The 22,103-nt window shown below is 34.4% G+C and overlaps 1 protein-coding gene across 4 annotated transcripts in view; it reads left to right on the top strand.

The window, feature by feature from the left end:
* Nucleotides 1-22,103, top strand: part of FMN1 (formin 1) — a 188,556-nt gene that overhangs the window by 133,347 nt on the left and 33,106 nt on the right. For all 4 annotated transcript variants that reach the window (XM_010391382.4, XM_010391389.4, XM_010391377.4 and 1 more), the window contains one exon: nt 9,352-9,444. In XM_010391382.4, the coding sequence (XP_010389684.3) occupies nt 9,352-9,444 (93 nt within the window). The remainder of the gene's footprint in view (nt 1-9,351; nt 9,445-22,103) is intronic.

The following is a 22,103-nucleotide window of genomic DNA, read 5'->3' as shown; positions in this document are numbered from 1 at the left end:
ATTACAAGTATCTTAAAATCACAGAGAAGTGCAGATTGGTGGGTTGGAATGTACATCTGGAGGTCCTGTGGTCCAGAGCCTTTGAGCAGGAATAACTTCATATTTAGATTAGGCTGTACAAGGCCATAGTCAGCTCAGTTTTTAATCTAAGGATGGAAATCACAACACCTCTCTGGGCACCTGTTCCAGTGCTTCATTGCCGTCTTGAATATTTTTCTTTATCCCATGTGAGAATTTCCTGCACTGCAACTTGTGGCTATTGCTCCATTTTCTTTAGATGTGCCTTCCTCAAAAAGTCTGGCTCTGTCTTCTCTCTAGTTATTCGTTATATAGTTGAAGTGACAATCTAGATCCCCAGCCTGCTTTCTCTATACTGGACTGAACATACTTGGCTTCCCCTGCCTCTTTTTCAAGTGCTTGATTTACTTTTCATTCCTAAATGGCAGGACAATATAAATAGTCTTTTTCAGATATGTATATATATTCATGTATAAATAAAATACATTCTTGTTCACAGAAACAGGTCCAGTGGACAGGATGTGACTAGCAAACACCATGCCAGTCATGTCACTCTCTAAACACTGTTTCTTAGCACGGCTGATTAGACCAGACTGAACTGTTGCATCTACGCTGTTCTCATTCAGTGCCTCTTCAGGTAGCTAGGTATCACTTTCTATTGCAAAGCATGGAAGAAAATTTAGAAATAAGAAATGGATGGAAGTTGAAAAAGGTCACTCATTCTCGATGCTTTCAGCAACTGTTACTATAAAGAGTCAAGGAGGAAACTGCTAAAAGAAAAAATAATCAGTTAATGCAGACTAAAACTCTGATTTTCCAAATTTAAAGTACTGAAAAACATCTGGAGTTATCAAGGATTATAAGGAAATATATTTATCAATAGGAAAACATACGAAGGCAGAAAAGTTTAATCGGTATTATTCACAAGAAGTTAATTTAAAATTCCAAAATGTCTTTTCCCGTCAGAGTCCTCAAACTGAGTGAAAGGGTTTTGCAACAAAATGTCCCTTAATTAACTATAGACTGGTTTTGTTCTAGAGATTAATTGATGTTTTCAATTAATCGATTGAGGTAACTTCAGCTCTCATTGGATTTCTGCGTATGCATAGATGGAGAAATTAATTTGATGTGTTATCATTTAGTCAGGTGGAATTATTTAGTTCATGCATAATACAGCCTTCAGTAAAGTCTGTTCTGCGGACCAGTGTTCTAGTGTAATCATGATACAGCTCAAGGATCAATCAATAGCGCAAGGATTGCAGTGTCAAGGGGTTTTATCTATTGTTTGATTTCCTTGATAGTAAGGTTACTGGAGCACATCATGAAAATTCTAAGTATTGTATCAGGTTTGAGTATTAACTTTCTAAATATCTTGTAGTATCAATAGCTACTTCTCAATAACAGATGATTGTTTATTCATTACAGGAGGATAGTATTCAAAAAGTATCAAGCATGCTCTTCTAAAATATTTTCAACCAATTGAAGCCTTAGTTTAATTTAAATAAAATGTTTTAAGTCAATTAAAAAGAGGGGCTTAAATGTCTGACTAACATACATGTCAAAAAATCTTCAGGAGCAGAGAAGTTATATGATAATTTACAGGACCTACTTGCTTCATTTTTCCTCATGTTAGTTATATGTTCCTTAAATTTTTGGAAGTGCAAGCAAGTAGAATTTTGAACTGTGTGGTGGAACATGAGGAGCCAAATAAATGCATGTGTTATTTCTTTAGGTAATAGCATAAAAGAAGCATGTTGTTTTGTATGTGGTTTCACTGTTTTTGCACAGTCCAATATTTACATTATCTATTTTGAGGCAATGCAGAATAATGTAAGGAGAAGAGCAAATGATGGCTTTGTACCGGAAAAGTTGGGGTTCATTTGTGCAAGAGTTGACCCTCTTTTCTTTCTCAGAGTTTTCTGAGCACTTTTTGAATAGTCTCTTGCCTTAGCAGGATGAGATGTATTTCAGTTTGTTTTGATTTAGAAAGATCCAACACAGGCATTAAAAATGCATTTTCTCTATGTGCATTGGATTTTATTTTATAATAAAAGTAACTTTTTGACAGTGTTCCACTGGTAATGTTCATATGTGAATACATTTAGTAGGAATTTTTCTAAGTGGATCGTTTCTTAAAATTTCATTAGATTTTTTAGGTTTTGATTTAAAAAGATAGTATGGAATGCTTTAAATAGCATTCAGATATATAATAGAGGAGCAAAGCAGTAATGTTTTTGAAGAGTTTATTCCCTGAAAGCAGATGTCTGCATGTGTGCACAAAGGCACAGGGAGAAAGCTTTCAGTTGGTTAAACAATGGCATGCTGTTAATTTTTTCTTTTACTTTTTTTTTTCTTTGGCTAAAGAATTCTCGGAAATTTCTTGTTAAAAATCATTCTGCAAATGTTAAGATTCTAAAATGAATCTTGGGAATACCACAGTTAAGATTTTCTGTGCAGTTTTCTGTGTGCCCTTTTAAATAAATAAACACGTGTGCATGTTAAGCATTAGTTAGGTAACTATGAAGGATGCTTCTGGGAGCAGGTAGTATACATCTGGGAACAGGAGGAATATTGTCCCCATCAATGTGTGTGATGGATAACGAATTATGTAGTTTGGAGAGTGTTAAATACTAGTGTTGGGAGGAATGGTGACTTCATACTTATGGACCTCATCAGCTTTTCCTCTTTGCGGAAGCGTGCAGTAAAAGACAAGACAGATTTCTGCTAGAATTGAGACAGTCACATATCAAAGATTGAAAGTGCATTAGTTCAGACCGTGGGATACAAATTAGTAATAGTAGGGCTAATTAGCACTTCGAGAAGTGTTCCTGCTAATACTGCAGGTAGTTTATGAATTTACGTGATTTTAAATCTAAGCTGAATGCTCGAGCTGAATCAAACTTCTACCTACTTGGTAGAAAAATTAATTAGGTCGAACTTTATGATCTGTCTTGCACATAAAATCAGAGATCTGGCAATAGAGAGGAAAATAGGGGATCACTTCTGGCTTCTAGTTTCAGCTCATAAACTGTTTCAGCCATTGCCCAAATCTCTTCTATCTGATCCCTTATTCAGTATGCTAAGTGATAAAATGTTTGAGTGTTTGAAAGGTCTTTTTTTTTTTTTTCTTAGCACTGTAAAAATCCTAGCTCACCTGATGAAAATACTATTCTTGCTTCTTAAAAATATTGTCTCCCTCCCAATTACCCAGACAAAACTCTTCAGTTTCAAAGTATTCACTATTTTGTACTGTTCGGAGAGAAGGGAAGTGTTCCAGTTTCTCAGCAGATTCTGCTAGCACGCAGTTCTACGCTCTTGACAGATCTTAATGATGTGTGGAGTTCTGTATGTTTGGATCTTGACACCTAACAAAAATTTTCTACTAATCATGTGTGCTGGAATCACTTAAAGGAATCTTACAAAGACTTGACTGGAAAATTATGAGGCTTTAGTCATTATAATCATTTATATGTACTGTTCAGTCCCTTGCACTGTGCTTCTCTGCTGAAGGGTGCCCTGAATGTAAACTACCATTTCAGAAGGAGTACATTAAGCAGAGGCTCAGATACGTTGCTATGGTGTGAAAAATATTTAGTTTTACTAGCAGTCTTTGTTCATTTTGCTAAATGTAGTCTTGGGAAACAATTTTAACAGAAAGGTTTTTAAATGATTTATGTAAAATATTGATGCCCTTTCACCAAACAAGGAGCTAAAAAATTTTCTTTTAGGTTAGTTGAAACTAATGCAGACCTGAAAGTTCCTCTGTATGCCATCACCAACTTTAAAAGTTCAAAATGTTGTTGAACTTAAAATAAAGCCCCCTCAAAAGACAAAGGTAGAATATCTGATCAAACTTGTGAGAATTGTCAAGATGTCTGTCTCCTTCAGAACAGGTGAACTTTACAGCGTGTTTTGTGTGCCACTTTCCACATCTTAGGACTTAGTACTGAAATGTTTTTTCTGTCTCATTTATATATGACAGCTAGACAACATAACAAATACTTGTTTCTGTGTGTCACGAGGAAATGTGCTTCAGACAAAGACTGGACATTTTTCTTGTTATCTTCTATCCTCTGAAATTATTTTTTTAAGAAAAGAGAATTATTAATATGTGAAGAAGATAATTGTATGTAGAAGCACATTTCTTCTAAATTAGCTGAAAATATCTTCACAGAACAGTAGCTACACAAGCAATTAATAGGTTGGAATGGTATATTTAGTTTTATGTGTGCTAATACTTCTATGCATTAAATTGTTGACCTTTATTTAAGACCATAAAAACAAAGCTTGAAAACAGAGTCCTACCACAATCTGATGCCCTTTTACATTTTTCTCAGATATTTTTGTCTCAGAAAACTTCTCACCCCACTTCACAGCTCTGGCTTTGGTGATAGAGATTGAACATTTGTGTGTTCCTATTATTGATGTGTGTACATGTATCAATATGTGTCAAAAAGGGCAAATACTGTCTCTGAAACTTTTCTGAGTCAGCAGCAGCATAGCTTCTTGCAGTTGGAAGTTGTTAAAATTCTTACCATGCTCCCACGGAATCAAGATGAATGTCTTCCCTTCTGTACATTATTTGAAATTCTATCTAAAAAGAAAATTTACATGCAAGTTTATTTACAAGTGCAAAAGCTGTAGAGAGTGCAAAATGTATTAAATTAACAATATCACGTGAACAACTCCAGTAAGTAGGTACCTAAGTGTGTATAATAAGAGAATATAACCAGATCCTGCAACAGTGTCCAATGGGTAAACATTCACCTCCAATAACTATTTAGCTGTTTCCAAGCAAGTTGTTTCCAAGCAAGAAAATTAATACAGCAAAACCAAAGGAAATAAATCATAAGAAAATTGTATCACACTTGCTGAACAATACAAATTTATGCATTTTATCTGAGGTTTATTAGGTTTTTATTTGGGTGTGTAGATCCATGTAGTGTAACAGGTTTCTGCACTGTAAAATATCATGGATTCTCTCATACAGAAATTTGGGGTTATTTAGCACTACATTAAATTCATTTGCAATCAATTTCATGATTTCAAGTGTTCTTCGAAACAGAAAAGGTCAGGGTTCTAAAAAAGAATTATCAAATAGTAATCCTTATGTCAAAGATGCTTGCATTGTAACAAAATAAAAGAGCAAGCTTGGCAGTATAACCTGCCATACTCTGAACGGACAGGAGCAGGGGAGGTTTAGCAGCTCTTACAAAGGCATAACTCATAGGGGATAGTGTCAGTGACAGGTTTATAGGAATTCATGGTGTTGATACTTGGTTTTGCTGTCAGGCTGATTCCTGTAAATGCTGCTGGTGGGTTCTGGTGAGTAAATAGTAATTTACTGTTATCAACTTTAAACTATTTCTGGTTTTGCGTTTACTTTAAAAATGGTGCTTAAAAAATTCCAAATCGTGTCTGATTGACACAGAAATGCTCTTTACGTGAAAGTTTGTTTATGGGCCATGATTCTTTTGACAGATTTACAAGTGTCTGTGGAGTTTTAAGACTATTTCCCAATAGACATTAAGTGAGAGACATTCTATTTTGTAAATATTTTCACTTATATTGGGGATTTTTAAAGAACTTTTTGAGCCAAGTACTGCATTAAATCTGAAGACAGTGGCAAACTGATAATCAGCAGTTTCCAGCTTTGTTTTAATGTTTTGCTAATGCTTTCCATTTCTGTGGCCAAGATTTGTAGTGGGTGAAGCATGATGTACATCCAACAATTTGTAAGGGCTTTCAAATACTTTTGCACACTTGTATTTTCCTTCTTTTTTTTTTTTTTTTTTTTGCAATAGCTGATTTAGAAATAAACAATTTTCAAAGTAGCATATTAAATTCAATTTCACTAACATACAGCTCATACCAAGGAAAAGAACCAGAAGTTTATTACATTAGTGGAGAATTTGCATCTGTTTGAACTCAGTAATGCTGAAACAGGTTTTTATTTTCCCCAAAGATTATTTTGGAATGAGATGGTGAGAGAAGTGTATATGTGGTGTTATAGCTGTCAGCTTCCTCAGAATTCCTGCATATTCCTCAGAATTTCATACATTTTTTCAGCTTTTCAGTATGTGTTTAAAAGGAATGCATAATAGGACCCTTTACCTCCAAATCATTCTAATAAAAACTTTGCTGACATAATTTTCTTTTAAAGAGGAAAAGGTTTTTACTTAAGTGAATATGAGAACAAAATAAAAAGAATAGATGTAATATTCACTCATGTTATAGTATTTTCATCAAGGAAAATCAAAGCAATCAATGGAACTAGACTTCCCAGTTTTAGGAGTTTTTTATATAATGTTTGGCATGACTTTTTTTTTTTAACAGTATGTTTCAAGTAAATAAAAAAACAACTAACCAAAAAGCCTTATATAACAGGAAATTCAGTGAGTGCTAATTACCAGAAACCTTTTTTATTATGTTGTGTAGAACTGAGGTAGGTCATACAGTTGAATGGTAGACTTCCACCATGACTACGAAAGCAGCTTGACAAAGACCACCTGACTTTAATATGTATCATTACAACTGCCATTTTAATCAAGAACTTCACATTAATGGTGTCATTAAATGCTTTTTTCTCTTCAAAATATGTCTTTTCTTGTATCTGAATTGTGATTCCTTTGAACACACTTCCATCATTCCTTGCCATATTGATTCCCTAGCAAATCTGATCACGTTCTAAGGTTCTTCAGCCTAAAAGATCTCTTTTTAAGGCTTTACAATAAAGTAAATTACTAGAATCTGCCAGCATTTACTTAACTTCTTATGTCTCTTTCAGTTTCATTGTTTCAAGATGACTTAAGCATTTGAAACTCATATCAGCCCATTTCACTTCATCTCAAACTTTTAGGGTTTTAATCAGCATCCTGATTCACTTATTGTATGTCATCTGTCCAATTTCTCTTCATTTCTGTGCCTTTCTTCTTACTGTTCCTCTCCCCTCATTCCAAATATTGATCTCCTTGTTAGGGGTGTTAGGATTCTTAAGAATTCACTATCCAAATCAATTTTTCTTCTGTAATGCTCTATGTGTTGGTACTTCTTAACCAGATTTTCCTTAGTTTTTGTCGTCTAACCTTTTAAGGTTAATGTTAGTAATCTCAATTTAAAAAAAAAATTGCTGAAGGTGGTTTCGATGTACTTTCTTTTTACTTTAAGAACAGTTTATCCTAGTCTTGGTCACTTAAATACATGGGACCTACCTTTCTAAATCTTGTGTTGTTAAAGCTTGTAGAAAGAAAGCTTTCAATGCTTCAGATGATGCATTAGCAACACCGTATGTTTTGGAAAATGCCTTTCCAGAGTATATTAGAGTGTGTTAGATACTACTGTACCTACAAGTTTATTAGTCTAATACATAATCATAGAAATTTAATTCTGTATAGATTTATATAAATTTATGTAAGAGTATTATAAAAGAATTACTGGTTTACAATTGTTGCAACCTTACATGACTGTAATAATCATGGGCATTTGCAGTGTTCCAAATGCCTGAACATATTATATATACTATATTACTTTTACAGTTTTGTCATTTTATATTTATCCAAAATAGTTTCTAAATAGTTCCTCATTATTTTGTGTATATTTGTTTAAACAAAAAGGAAGAACACAAACCTCTAGCTGTTACTTTGTTCAAACTTACAGCCAGAAACTTAAAATACTATCTCAGTTATTTTACTAGATTTTTTCCACCTACAAAATTCTAATGTCTGTTGTCTTCCAAAGTAGACAATTTCTTCAACAATTTGCTTGATTGGAATCTCTTTCTAGTTCTGCAGACATAAATATTGTATTTTTGTATTATAACAGTCACAGTGTATTATAACCAGTGTATTATAACAGTCACAGAAAGTTCAAGTTTTTAGTGGTAAGCAGCATGTATCACAAGAAAATAATTTTAAGATGTCATATAAACTTCCCTGATTTTGGATTTTTTTTTTTGCTTAATTTTAATTATTAAAGACACATAACTGAGCAGCTAATAAAAGACTTTCTTTCCCAATCTAGTATGGCTAAATTACCGTTCTATTCTGCCTACTATCTGGCATACAAACAAATATTCGTTTACTTCACACGGAATCATTTGAAAGGTTCGTCATATGCTACAAGTTACAAAACTACAGATTAAAGATAGACTGTGGCCCAGGCCATTTTTCACAACCTACATGAGTCGTGGAGAGTTGCTAAATTAAAGTATACTCTTAGGTGGGAACGAGTATTTTCAGTATTTTTCTGATAAGAATTGTCCTAATGCATTTCTGCTCTCAATTAATTGAAAAGCTGTGGTTCTTTTCAGTACATCCTGATGGTCCAAGGGTATTATAAGCACAATACTCCTTGCACAATAAAATATATGCATATCTTTTCAACCTTCTGTTGACTTTTTACACTACATTGCAAATTTAAATTAATGTGACATTTAAATTACACATCCTCAACTTGTTTCCACAGTTTTGCATTAATTTTTTTTAATGGTGGTAGCAATATGGTGTGAATACAGTTCATGCAGCCAAACTGTAAGTCTTAGGTTTAACTCCAAAATAAGTTTCCATCTAAATTTAGCTTCTTGGGAATGAAAAGTTGTGGAAGAAAAATTTTGTAGTGGTTCATAAATTCAGTTGCTAAATGGAAACTAATTTCATTTTGATTTCTGTCTCCCATCACCTCTAATGTGGAACACTGGAATGCACTAAGTTTACTAGAAGTTCTAGGCCTGTTAAAATTCACTGGCAAAAAAAAAAAAATTTTTAGAAATTGGCATGGCATCAGTTCTTGAAATAGCAGATAGATTAAATAGTGAACGAATTGCACTTACATTTAAGTTAAATTTCTTACATACTTCAGCTGTTTCGTGTCATGGTCTGGGGATGGAATACTTAAGTAATGCTGAATTTCTGCATCTGTTTCAGGAAAAATGGTTGAGTATAGGATGCCTGGCACTGATTGATTAAAATCAGTCCAGATACAAGGCATCCTCCACTCACCACAGGAAAAGACTTTAAAGCTTTAAATTACCATCTAGAATTAGTGTGTGAGGGAGGCTGTGTTAGTAGCAAGCCTTAGCACATTGCAGGAGTTTTAGGACAAATTCCTTACTAAAGATGGATTCTACTCTTTTAACACATACAAAATTTTTTTATTTAGTATGTTAAACTAGTATTGGTATTTTTTATTTTAATGTAATTGCTGGATTCCTTAGTGCTTATTTATTACCTCTAAAGTAAGTGTAGGTGACTAATTTAGACGTAGACTCCTATGGTGGTGAAATCTACTTTTGGTACATTACTTCTGCTATAAATGTGTCTCATCTTCTTTTTGTAGCCTCTGAAAAGCAGATGAAATTAGTTTGCAGAGAGTCTTCTGAAGAGCATCTCCAGCCCTTCAAGGAGAAATTAGAGGAATTCTTCCAGAAAGGTAACCACATCTGAAAAAAAACTTACTGCCAAATAGTGTAATGGTTTACAAAGTTATGTATAATGTAAGCTGCATAAAGTATCTGTTTCCTCTGAAAATTCCTGTGGATTATGTTCCTAATGGGCCTAATATACGTTAATATATGTTGATATATGTTATACAGATCTTAGACGTCACTTGTCAAGGATAATCACTCCCTTGATCTCACCCATTTCCCATTGGTTATTTTGTGCTTTGTTCTTTACTATTATTTGTAGGCAAAATGAAAAATATATTCATCACAGACCAAATTTATCAGAGGAAATATAAAGCTTCAAAGACTTATAAAAGACTAGAGCAAAAGACACTCTTTTAGAGAAAGTCCACAATATACATGTCATCTTTTCTCACTAGTGGGAGCTTATGAACTGACTGACTCATATTTAAAGATTTTGTCTTGTGTGAGACAGAAATAAGCATTAGGAAAAGTTATTTACTAGCTTAGAGTCTGGAGACGGTGGGTGAAAACCAAAGTACAATTTAGTCACCAGTTGAAAACAATGTAAATGCAGGTTGCTGTTGAAAACAGCAGTCCTGCTCCCTCATGTTTCCCATACTGTGTTCCCCATCACCTGCTTCTGCCAGCACCATTGCTTCTGGAGCTGTGCAAAATATATACAGGAAGACACTTCCCCCCCTCTCCTTGTAGGAGTACAGTCTTTTTAGGTAAACAAAACAAATTCTGTATTTTTGACAGTTAAGAATTTAATTGTATTTCTCATAGAAATGGTGAACAGTTTAATAATTTGCTATTTGAGAAGTCATTTGAACTATCTGAATATGCTCATCCAGACAGAATATTAGTGATCATTCAGATTGTTGTAATAATTTATTGATTAGCTTAATCTTTTTTATGAAGATTGTCCTAATGTCTTTTTAATAACTTTGTTTCATGAGGCTATCTTGTGTAAATATTTTGTGTAAATACAAATGAAAATGGGCTGTTTCAAAAGTAGCAGTTAAATTGTACTGTTAAATAAACTAATACTCTCCTTTACCCTTCTCCCAGGCCATGGAGCTCAATAGATATATTTATTTGATAAAATTTTTTTTAGTTGCAAGTGTATTTGGATGGTATTTAAGCAGCAAATTCCTTGCCACAGAACTTCTAAAACAAAAAATGTAATGGAAATCTTTATGTCACTGCAGGACAGTTTTATTGTCTTTCTAATGTATTTAACTGGAAATTTTCACTTACAGTTTGACAATAATATCAAGATTATTATTGTAATACATGTATATATATATGTTTGTATTTCTGCAGAACCATTATGATCTCCAGCATGTTTCTTGATCTAGCTTGCCAAAGTATTGTAGTAATTCAATTTTACCCAGGTCTTGCCAAAACCCTAACCAAACGGTGTCTTCCACAATCATATCACAGATTCTGAGATTCTCACTGCACCCTGGATCTCATGAGGACTGTTGTGGTTCATGCAGAGTTGGCAGCTTAGCACCACACAGCTGTTTGCTTGCTGCCCCTCCATGGGGAGGCAAAGAGGGACAGAAGGGTGAATGAAGGAAAACTAATGAGTTGAAATACAGACAATTTAATAGCGAAAGCAAAAGCTGTGTGAACAAGCAATGCAAAATATGGAATTCAATCAACTCCTTCCATCAGTGAGCAGGTGTTCAGCCATTTCATAGAATCATTAAGGTTGGAAAAGGCTTCTTAAAAATCATCAAGTCCAGCCATTAACCTAACGCTGCCTGTTCCACCACTAAACTGTATCCCTAAGCACAACATCTGCACTCCTTTTGAACTCTTCCAGGGATGGTTATTCCACTACTTCCCTGGGTAGCCTGTTTCAATACTTGATAACTCTTTCAGTGAAGAAATTTTTCCCAACCTCCAGTCTTAACCTCCCCTGATGCATTTGTCCTATCGCTTGTTACTTGGGAGATGAGACTGACCCCCACATGGCTATACTTCCAGGCTAAACAACCCCAGCTCCCTCAGCTGCTGCTCATCAGACTTGTGCTCCAGACCCTTCCCCAGCTCTGTTGCCCTTCTCTGGACACACTCCAGCACCTCAATGTCTTTCTTGTGTGAGGGACGTAAAACTGACCACAGGATTCAAGGTGTGGTCTCACCAGTGTCTAGTACAGGGGGTTTTGTCACTTCCCTTGTCCTGTTTCCCACAGTATTTCTGAGTTCCATTTAGAGCACACATTTCTAAATTTCCCATTACCAGGAGAGCAGGACTTCATCATGCATAACCACTACTTGGGAAGACAAGCATCATAATTCCGAACTTCTCCCCTACCTCCTCCTTCTTTTCCAAGATTTATTTCTGAGCATGATGTCATGTGGTATGAGTTATCCCTTTGGTTGATTTGGCTTGGCCCCTCCCAACTTCTTGTTCATCCCCAGCCTGCTTTCTGGAAATCAGCATTAGAAATAGAGAAGGCCTGAATGCTGTGCAGGACTGTTCAGCAATAGCTAAAACATGGATGTTATCAACGCTGTTTTGGTCACAAATCCAATCTACAGCACTGTAGGAGTTCCCTGTGAAAAAAGTTAGCTCCACCAGCTAAAACCAGCAGAAGAAATAGCAAATCATGTTAACACAGTCTTAAAAAGTATAAAGACAATCCAGTACCTGGTATCTCCTGCAATGCTGAGCTACCTTTTTTATCATACGCCACTTTCTGATGAGTGGAATATTATATAAATACCCAGTTGATCTTGGAAGAAGACTAGTTCTGCTTTAGATAAAATTGCAGTTTAATTATGCATTATCATTTCAAACAGAAAAACATATTCTTCCAAATATTTTCTATGTTTATGCCTATTGATGTGGAAATTGAGATATATTTTATCCTTATGTGTGTGAATAATGTATATATTTAAAAAAAGAAAGAGGTTACAGTCCTGCATGGTGTCCTGGAACAAGGAGTTCTATATATTATTTTTTATTGGACCTCGCTTTTTTCGTGAGATCTCTTGTATACTAGAAAGAGCATATGGATTACTTACTTGTCCACTTTTAATTATGTTCCCTTGTTCTACTTCTGCATTATAAAGTTATGCTTTATGGTATCTAATCAGACACACTTAATTTTGTATAATTTAACTTCTCATCTTTTGACATCTTACTCTACCTTATTCTGAAATGAGTTTTCAGTAGGCTGTCAAATTCTATAATGATTGACTCTCTTTTTCTGTCAGTCACCTGATTGATTTGAGTCTTTATAATGGTGAACAGTACTTTCTGTGGCATTAGAATGCAAATCCTCTAAAATTCCACACAGAAGATAGGGAAAAATAACACAGAAACCCATCTTGATTTATGTCACTAGAATAGGCATTGGACAAATATCAAGCTCAGAGGTGTCTGCAAAGTCAGCTGCTTCTCTGAAATTAGGAGTTAGCTGATAATACTGAGCATCCGATAAGCGTCTGTTTTCAGTTTTGTTTATCTAAAAAAGAGTTGTGGCTGGTAAGGAAACATAAGAAAAAATTGTCTGTTCTCTTTCTGCCAGCTCACAGCAAGTATCCAAAACTCAGATGCTTTTCTGAAACTTTTGGCGTGAAAATAGGGCTGGAACTCATAGATATTGAGGTTTTTCCCACACGCGCAATTCCCATCATTTCTAGTCGACGCAAAGTTGGAAATACTGTAAGGAAAAAAGTCCTGATTTGCTTATACTGAAATGTTTACATTTCCTAATTATAATTAATACCAATTAAATCTAATACTTGCTGTGTTGTAACAAAAAACACTGAGAGTGTTATGGAGACTGACATTCTAAAATGCTAGAGGGGATAAACTGTACTTCTGCTGATGTCAGTGCTGGTTTGTATAACTGGATGTAATGTAGCCCAGTGCCTTCAACAGGGAATTAGGTGCCAGAAGCTTTGGGTTCCGTTCCCAGTTTAGCTGCTTTGTATGTGGTGCTAGCAGAGTTGGTTGATGTCCTTTTCAGAGAGTGCCGTGTTTTCTGGTACGCAGAAGGTTAAGTAATGATTCTTGCTGGTTATTGTAGTGAAAGAATCTTTGTCAAGTACTTTTTGAATCTCACATGAAAGACATCTTAGGTAAACTGTCTTAATGCTTCACTAGTTGTATTTGATATGCCTATGCTTTTTGGAAAAGGCTTAGATTATTCTCAAAGTTGAAATAATCTTTAGTAAATCTAATTATATCATGCGCAACAAATTATATTAGTTTTTCTATAGTATGGAGACCTACTAATTATTATGAATTAATATTCACTTACTGTATTTCCATTGAAATTACTGTGTGGGGTGGTTAAAAAGATGTTCATAATTATTTTCCATTTAAATTGCCGTGATATGCAAGAAGGCCTTTGAAATCATGAAATTATTGTGTTGTCTGGAATGTTCTTTAATTCATTAAATTCTTGCTCAGAATTTCTTAGAAGAAAACTCCTCTGTTGATATGAAACTATCTCACACAAAAAAAAATCAGAATAGTTATATGACTATGAGAAAGATGCAAAATACTCTATTTTGAGATGGAGAAAAAGAAGATTTTGGTTACTACAACTGTGCAGCTCACTAGAAGAAATGCTGGCCATTAACCATTGGTGTTTTCCATAGTGTTTCTTATTCTCCTTGTGCATTCCCTCAAGAATAATACAAACCAGAAAGCAAATGGCATACAGGATTAGGTGACTAATGTTAATTAAATTTATTTTTTATTTTGCTGCTTGACTATTTCATATTGTTTGTCCATTTTAATAAATGTAGAAACAAATAGCACAGATTCATGCAGGATCTTGCAAAATCTGTTTCCACATTCTTCTTCAGTGGATCCAGGTCAGAAAGCATGTAAAAACTTCAATCTGTGCTTGGGTTCCTCCCTCATGTACTGGAATGTGAAAATGAAAGAGTCTTTATGCTTCATAGCAGTTAGCATAGCAAGAGCATAGCTGCTTCTCTTCATTTCTCTAAGAATAAAGCATCTTGGTGATGAAGACTGTGCTAGTACAGGAATTTGTTTAATTTAGAACAGAGTCTGGGAAGCGAGTAGTCTGATGTCAAGACAGAACAGTTTTTGAAATTCTTTAGTTGTGGAAAGCAAAGCTATTTGGGAAAGGTGCATGATACACTGAAGTGACCAAGGTAACAAGCAAGATGGAGAGGGAGGGATTTGTCAAATAGAGTAGTCATTGAGATTAATCCCAAAGAAGAAGAAATTGCACTATGTTTAGAATTCTAGCCTGACATTTGGGAAACATCGCTTAGAGTAATTGCTTTGCTACAACTGCTGTGTGTTGTATACTACATAAAAGGTCAACACTGTGCTATCTATGGGACTATGCAATAGAAAAATAGAGTCATAGACCAAACTAGTCACTGCAGCAGTCTGTCGGGAGCTAGTGAATTTTTCAGACAAGCTTAGCAACCATATGGAAACAGTCTGCAAATCCACTCTTAACTGCTGAGTGATTTCTTCTCAATAATTTTAGCCAGGCTGCAGTAGCTACCTGGGCATGCATCCAGTCCAATGCACTTTTGAATGCTTTTCTGGTACAGAACAGGAGTTTTGATCCACATATCCTCATTTGCCTGTTGAAGTGCACCGCAGAGGATTGTTGAGGTAGTCCATTGGGAAAGAAAATAGGAAATAAATTCTGTTAGGAAGGCCATTATGGCTGGAGCTGAGAGTTAGGGCTGTTCAGCCTAGAGAAGAGAAAGCTTTGGGGAGACCTTACAGCAGCCTTCCAGTATCTAAAGTGGGCTGGTCGAGAGCTGGAGAGGGACTAGTCACTAGGATATGCAGTGATAGAACAAGGGAGAATGGCTTTAAACTGAGGAAGTGTAGGTTTAGATTAGATTAGATATTAAGAAGAAATTCTTTACAGTAAGGTTGGTGAGGCACAGGAGCAATTTGCCCAGAGAAACTGTGGTTTGCCCCGTCCCTGGAAGTGTTCAAGGCCAGGTTGGATGGGGCTCTGAACCACTTGGTCTACTTGTTCCAACCAGCTCCATGGCAGCAGGGTTGGAACTAGATAATCTTTAGGGTCCCATTCAACCCAAACCATTCTATGATTCTATGATAAAAGCTAGCAGCTGGCCAACTGAGTTTGATTGTTCATCGTTTCCTACTTGTTGCTCAGTATGTGAATATGTTGTTCTTGTGCTATAGGTGCCCATACATGGTGATTTATGCTTCTCATCTAGTAGCACCTATTGTATTAACCCTGGAATAGCAACCTTTTATCAGTTTATAGTGCCGTACATATTTTGAGTGTAGGAGGATGATAGCGTAGTTTATTATATTACAGGAAAAAAAGTATTTCCACTCAAAATTGCTGCTTTTCTCTCAAAGCAGTCTATGAAGTATAAAGCAAGATGTTAATGTCATTTAGTAGTAGTGAATCAGAAGTCAAGAATACTCCAAGACACCATTTTTTTTCACAATACAATAATACTTCTTTTTTCTCTCTTACTGTCAACAGGACATACCTTTATACATCTTAATACAGTCAAAGATTAGGAGGAAAATTGCACTGGCACTTACTTCCTTTCATAGTGTGACAATATTATATTGTTGTTTTTAAGACAGGTAAAGAGATTCTATTTGAAGTTGTTACTCAAAGCAGTTTGATAGAGCTTGTCTGTAATGGCATCCCAAAATACCAGAAACTGCTGGGAACTATTTAAAATTCTTGCTTCTCTGCAATAAAATTACAGCTTTGCTCCCCAAGAAGAATGTTAACAGAAAGAAAGATAAATATTCTAAAACTGGATATGAAATTAAGTCACATGCTTGTCTTCCCACTAGTGTTGTACTCCTCTGCTTGAATGTACATATTGGATTATGGTACTTGTGTTGCATTTTATTTGTAAAGCTCTTAAATATCTTAAGGCTGAACAAGTGAAGTAAGAAAATCAAGGATAATTTTTAAGAGCGCTAAATTTCAGTAGCAGCTGTCTGTTAAAATACCATGTGTAAACAACAGCAGAAGAGCAATAACTTACAAGGTTCTTGCTGTTGACCACATTTTTCTTACCTGCAATTATGAAGCTGCTTCTGTCAACTAAAAAATAGCTCTGTACAGATAACTATTCCTACAAAGCACAAGAGTCCCTTCCAGATTATGTGACTATCCACTCTGCATATCAAATACTGATTCTTCTTTTTGTGACTAAAATGTACAGATATGAAGACTTTTAACTTCAAAGCTTTCTTTTCTGTTCTACTTATCGTAACTTCTTTTTCATTTAATTTGTTTTCACTGAGATGTTTTATTATCTCTGCCACACATATGCAGTTCTCACATTAAACAGTGTGGGAGGATATTTATGTCCAGCGTCAAACATGAAAAATATGTCATATTTCCTTGCAGTGATATTGTTTGCTTAAAACTTTTTATGCTTCCCAGCAATGACATTACAGACCAGGCAAAGTTTGTGTTTAGATCTGGAACGCTGTTTTATATGCCAGGAGCAGAATTACTTTAATCTTTCAAACTGTTTGTGACAGACATAACTGTTTTCATCACTCAAAGATTGTCATATTTAAACAGATGAAAGAGTGATTTACGTAAATTGGCATGAGTCTGCAAAGCAGAGAACCTTATTGCTGTGGTACTCTGAGATTGTATAGTTAGACAATACCCTCAGTCCATAAGACACCAAATAAGTTGTCCTGGAATGTGATTGCATCCATATGCTTCCTAAGTAATGCAATATTGACAATGAGCTGATTCAAAGAACAAGAATTTGCTCTGACATTAATATTTTCTCCTGCACTACCAGAAGAATTATCAATGTCAAGGTCCTGAAAATTGGTGTTAATTACAGCTATGACTTTTCAGGAAACTTTCAATTTATTATTTTTGAAACAGATATACATCAAATTGCTGTAACCAGTTTTACTATATCATGACTTACTATAGAAATTGGAAGGTTACACTCTATTATAATGTGCAATATGAATGTAATTTAGAAGAACTGGTAATTGAAAATGCAATGTCATCTTCTCTTAGAAGACAAGGAGGGAATCTCTTATAGAAAACAGTTCCTTCCAACTTCCTTTCAATTTGATTGTATATTATACTGAATTACCATGGCTGTTACAAAGTCACTGCCATATCATGATAGCGAAGGATTTCCTATTAATAGCAACTAAGTGACATAATGAATGTTAGTGTTAATACTCGTGATTTAATACAAAAATACGATGTATATGATAATTATAAAATCTATTCCTAGAATTACTGATGCCTTTCTATAACCACCATCAGCTATCTGGAGTTCAACATCCTCTTTAAATTCTCATTGTAACCTCTATTTTCTGATCAATTCCACTGGATTTCTTCCATCTTCTATATCATAGACTTAGAGGTAAACAAAACTGTAGGTTATGGATGTTGGCTTTTCACAGGGATCCTATTAAACTTTTCTTTGAGTCCACCTGCTTTTTTTCACTGTATTTTTAGGAATTTCCTGCATGGTTTCCTATGTGTCTTCTTTTCTTTTTGTGTCTTCATGTGCTGATATTCAAAGTCAGTGAACTAATAGAATTTAAATCTGTGTCAAAGCTTTGTTGCAGGAAATAAAGATGCTCACTGATTCATTACTTTAGATTATATGACCTATGAGCAGTTGTTTACATACATCGAAGAGACGACTGCAAGGAGAGATCACAGTCAAGGATTGGAAAGGACTGGATAGAAGAGATTCACACACTTAAATAATGAAAGGCCCAAACACACCTGGTCTCAAGAGACCCCAGTACCTAACCTCACACTGGTCACTCTAACTTTATGCGTGTCCCCTGTGCTCTGTAGTTTCACACCATTAAGCCTGGAGATATCCTTCAGTGCACCATATAATACAAACTGATTATGACAATAGCAGCTTAATCTGGTATGCAGTTACATGGAATTTCTCTGTAGACTTTTGTAGCTTTGGTATGCTAATACTACTTCTCAATTTTTTTTTTTTTTGGAGTTTCATTCCAGATTTTAAAAATATTGCTAATAATTTTATTATATTTCTGAAAAATTTTTAAAGTAAGTTGCCATTTAAATATTTGATGTGAAGAATATTCTGTGGTTATAGATGCAGATGAACCAAATTCCAAAGCAAGCACATGAATATCTTGTTTTATTGCTTTTGAGCATGATTGATGAAAATACTAGATGCTAAAAATTTCATCAAGAAATTGAAACTCTCTGGATTAGATTCTCTTATGGTCTAAACTCTCATTTCCGTTTTAAGCAATAAGAACAGGTAAAACCTGCAGTCTTGTTGAACAGGATGTAGCAGGACCATTGTTTTGAGAACAGAAATAACAGTCACAATGTTCATAGGACAGTTAGAAATTTCAAGCTAGTTAAAGGACAAAGCACCAGGTTGCTACTAAGCTCTCAAAATTGAGGAGTGACGGAGTAAAACCATATGGATGATACAGTGTTGTGAGATTACAACTGTGATTAAAGACAGATTTCTCCTAAATGTAAAAAAAAAAAAGTCTGATTTCAGGTCATCATTCAACCTTTCCTGCAACTTCTCTGATATCTTTGTGTCTACATACTTCAGATGCCAGGGCAAAATATTTAAAAATTTACCTTTGTCCTGTAAAGAGCCTTTATCATGCTGCTTTTGAACACCTTGACTAAGGTGGGGAAATCAGAAGTTTTATTTCTCTTAAGAGATGTCTGAAATTTATTGGAACAATACTTCTTTCATGGCGTGTAAATCAATTCAAACCTTTTAGCATCAGAATTCTTCATCTATCTAAACGTTGTCCCAAGTCAACCATTTTGAGAGTGTGAAAAAATATTTTTAAAGGACTTCAGCTTCTGAACAGCGTATTTTAGAATATAACTGTTTGTACAAAGCATATGTATGAAGTCTTTCATCTTGGGAATGTCTCACAGTCTGAAAGTTCCCTCCACAAAGTGTTGCCCTCTCTGGAACAGAAAGGGGTTTTATAGAGGTTTCTGGTGCCCTAGGACAGGCAGGGATACCTCACTAGACAGAACAGTGTATCTTCTGTGGCCAAGCAGAAATCTTCAAACATTAAAGAATATAATGCTTGAAGGAAAAACTGCTCTGTAAAATGTTTGGTTTTATTATTTATAGAGTTATCAGTACAGTTTATCAGTAAATGTTTACAGTGTGTTTCCTTCACTTCAATTTTACACAAAAGACTTGACCCACCATTGACTTGAAGTGGAACTGGATAGGGCATATATTAAAGATTATTAAGCTTTACACATCAGGAATTCTTTCCTTACATGTAATTGGGCAGTTCCTAGGACAGAGAATCCCCAGGTTTAGTTAGGAGAGCTGATTCTATGATGTCTATCTGAAATAATGGTAGGGGAACTTTGGCTGTTCTTCCTTTTAAATTCCAGTAATTTTTCATTGTAATGTAATTTGATATTGGTTTGGTTTTATTGTGAATGAAGTAAATTTTCTCAGGATTTAAAATTTCTTTCCAAATTTTAAAAATATTGCCAGTAATTTTATGATATTTCAGAAATTTTTTTAAAGTAAGTCGCCTTTTAAATATTTGATGTAAAGAATATTCTGTGGTTATAGATGCAGATGAATGAAATTCCAAAGTATATTGTTGCTTTTACCTGCATATGATTTTTAAACTTTTTTTTTAAGTTTTTTAAGTTGAGTCAAGGCTTTCTTGTTCTAATAGAGAAAAAAACTAAGGGGAATTAAGCTCATTATGACTTTTATTACAGCGGAATGAATTTAGATGCAGATTATTTGTGTTAATTATCTTTCTCAGAAATTTTTTCTGTGGGGTTTAATAGACAATGTCAAATAAAAGTGGTAGTCAAATAAAACTTAGACTATGACTACAATTACATTTAACTCTTCTGTTAATAGGAAGGTTGGGATTGTCTTTTGCACAAATCTACTGTTATAATTGAGTAAAAGCCATTTCCAAGAGATAGGAGGTATCTCATAAACACGAAGGTAATAATAAAGGTCTAGAGGTACCGCGAAGCAGAAAGTCTGCAGCGATGTGCTGAGCTGGTGCACTCACATTCCCTGGTCTTGTTATGTAATACTTGTATCCTCTTCTTTCCTTTTATACGGGGATAAATGTAAACATTTTAAAACATTTACATACATTGCAGGGAAAAAAATTCCAGATGCTCTCAGCATAGAGTCCAACAGAAAATAAGCAAGCTGTAAAACACCAAAACAGATCAGGTAGATGCAGTAATAACTCTTGTTATTTTCCCAGTCTTAAATTAAGCTAACATGAGATTTTTTTTTTTTGGATACACTCTGATTTCTCTCATCACGGTTGTATCTGAGTACTTTCAAGGAATTAACTAAATGACCTGACTAATGTGTCACATATGCTTTACTTTTCCCAAGATCCTTCGCCCATAAGGAGAATAGTAGGTTTGTAGGTTTTTATTTAGAAATTGAGAGATCCTTTTTTCAAATATATTCTTCTATGTCTTTATCACAAAGACAAGCTCAGAAAAATATCTATGCCTTCTATTTGAATGCAGTTTGATGCTTCTTGTAGAAAAATCATTAAAAAGAATCCTAACAAAATACTTTTTAATGTTAGTATCCTGTATTTTATTTGTGGTAAGAAGGAGAAATATTCCAAGTCCAAGTTTGCCTCCTTTTTACATTTTATTTCAAATTACAGGCTTTTCAAGCTAGTAGCTAGATAAATTTTCCTACATAAATCGAAGTTCTAGAAAATCTTTGAGTTAAAAACAAGAATTAATGCATTTGAAGTATGAAATAATTTGACAAATATTTGTGATTTTGTAGAGGAAATTACAACATTTTTGTTTGAGAAAGTATTGAGCCTATAAGTATTTTTAACTATTTGTCATAACTATTTTTTAGAATGTATGTAGTCCAACAGAAGTGATTTTCCTATTGTTGTTTTCTTTAATTAGAAGTTAATAAGACACACATGCCTTTTCATAAAAGCATATGTGATTTTTGAGCAATATATTTTCTTTTTTTTGTATTTGTTTCTTGTTTAATTCTACCTCTTTAAACTTCGTGTTTCTCAAGCTGAATCTTAGGGTTTTATACTAAATATGAATCTTCATAAACAATACTGCTGTTGGTTAAAAATTTAGAATTTTGCTGAAAGATTTTTACTGTCTTGTTTAATGCATACAATTTTTTTTCTTAAAAAAAGATCCTACTAGGTGTTCTTCAAATTCAGTTTTGATTCAGGTGTTAAGAAGACTACACTGAACTTCAGGGACCGAACTATATCATTTGGTGATATTAATAGACAAATGTGTAGGAGTTTGCTGTATATCTTCTTATAATTGATCTATAGTTTCATAAGACATTTTCAAATAAAGGGGTGTTTATTTGACACATTTCACATTACTAAAATGCAGTTACAGATACTAAAAAAATTGGCAAAATCTACCTTAATATTACTTTTAAATGTGAATATCAAATATCAATACATAGATTTAATTTGATTTTCATTTTTATTTTATTTAGCCTTAAATATGGGTAGCTGTGTATTTGAAAATCCATACTGTCTATATGGCTGAACAAAAAGGGGAAGGTGACTGTCATACTTCCAAGCAACACATTTTTAGAAGGTCAGAATGATTAAATTCATTCTCAATAATGTAGTTTTTCTGTTCATGCTTTTTATTGACAGTCT

The sequence above is a fragment of the Corvus cornix genome, chromosome 5 (genome assembly GCF_000738735.6).
Source record: "Corvus cornix cornix isolate S_Up_H32 chromosome 5, ASM73873v5, whole genome shotgun sequence".
NCBI lineage: Eukaryota > Metazoa > Chordata > Aves > Passeriformes > Corvidae > Corvus > Corvus cornix.
This window is presented reverse-complemented; position numbering and strand designations above follow the sequence as displayed.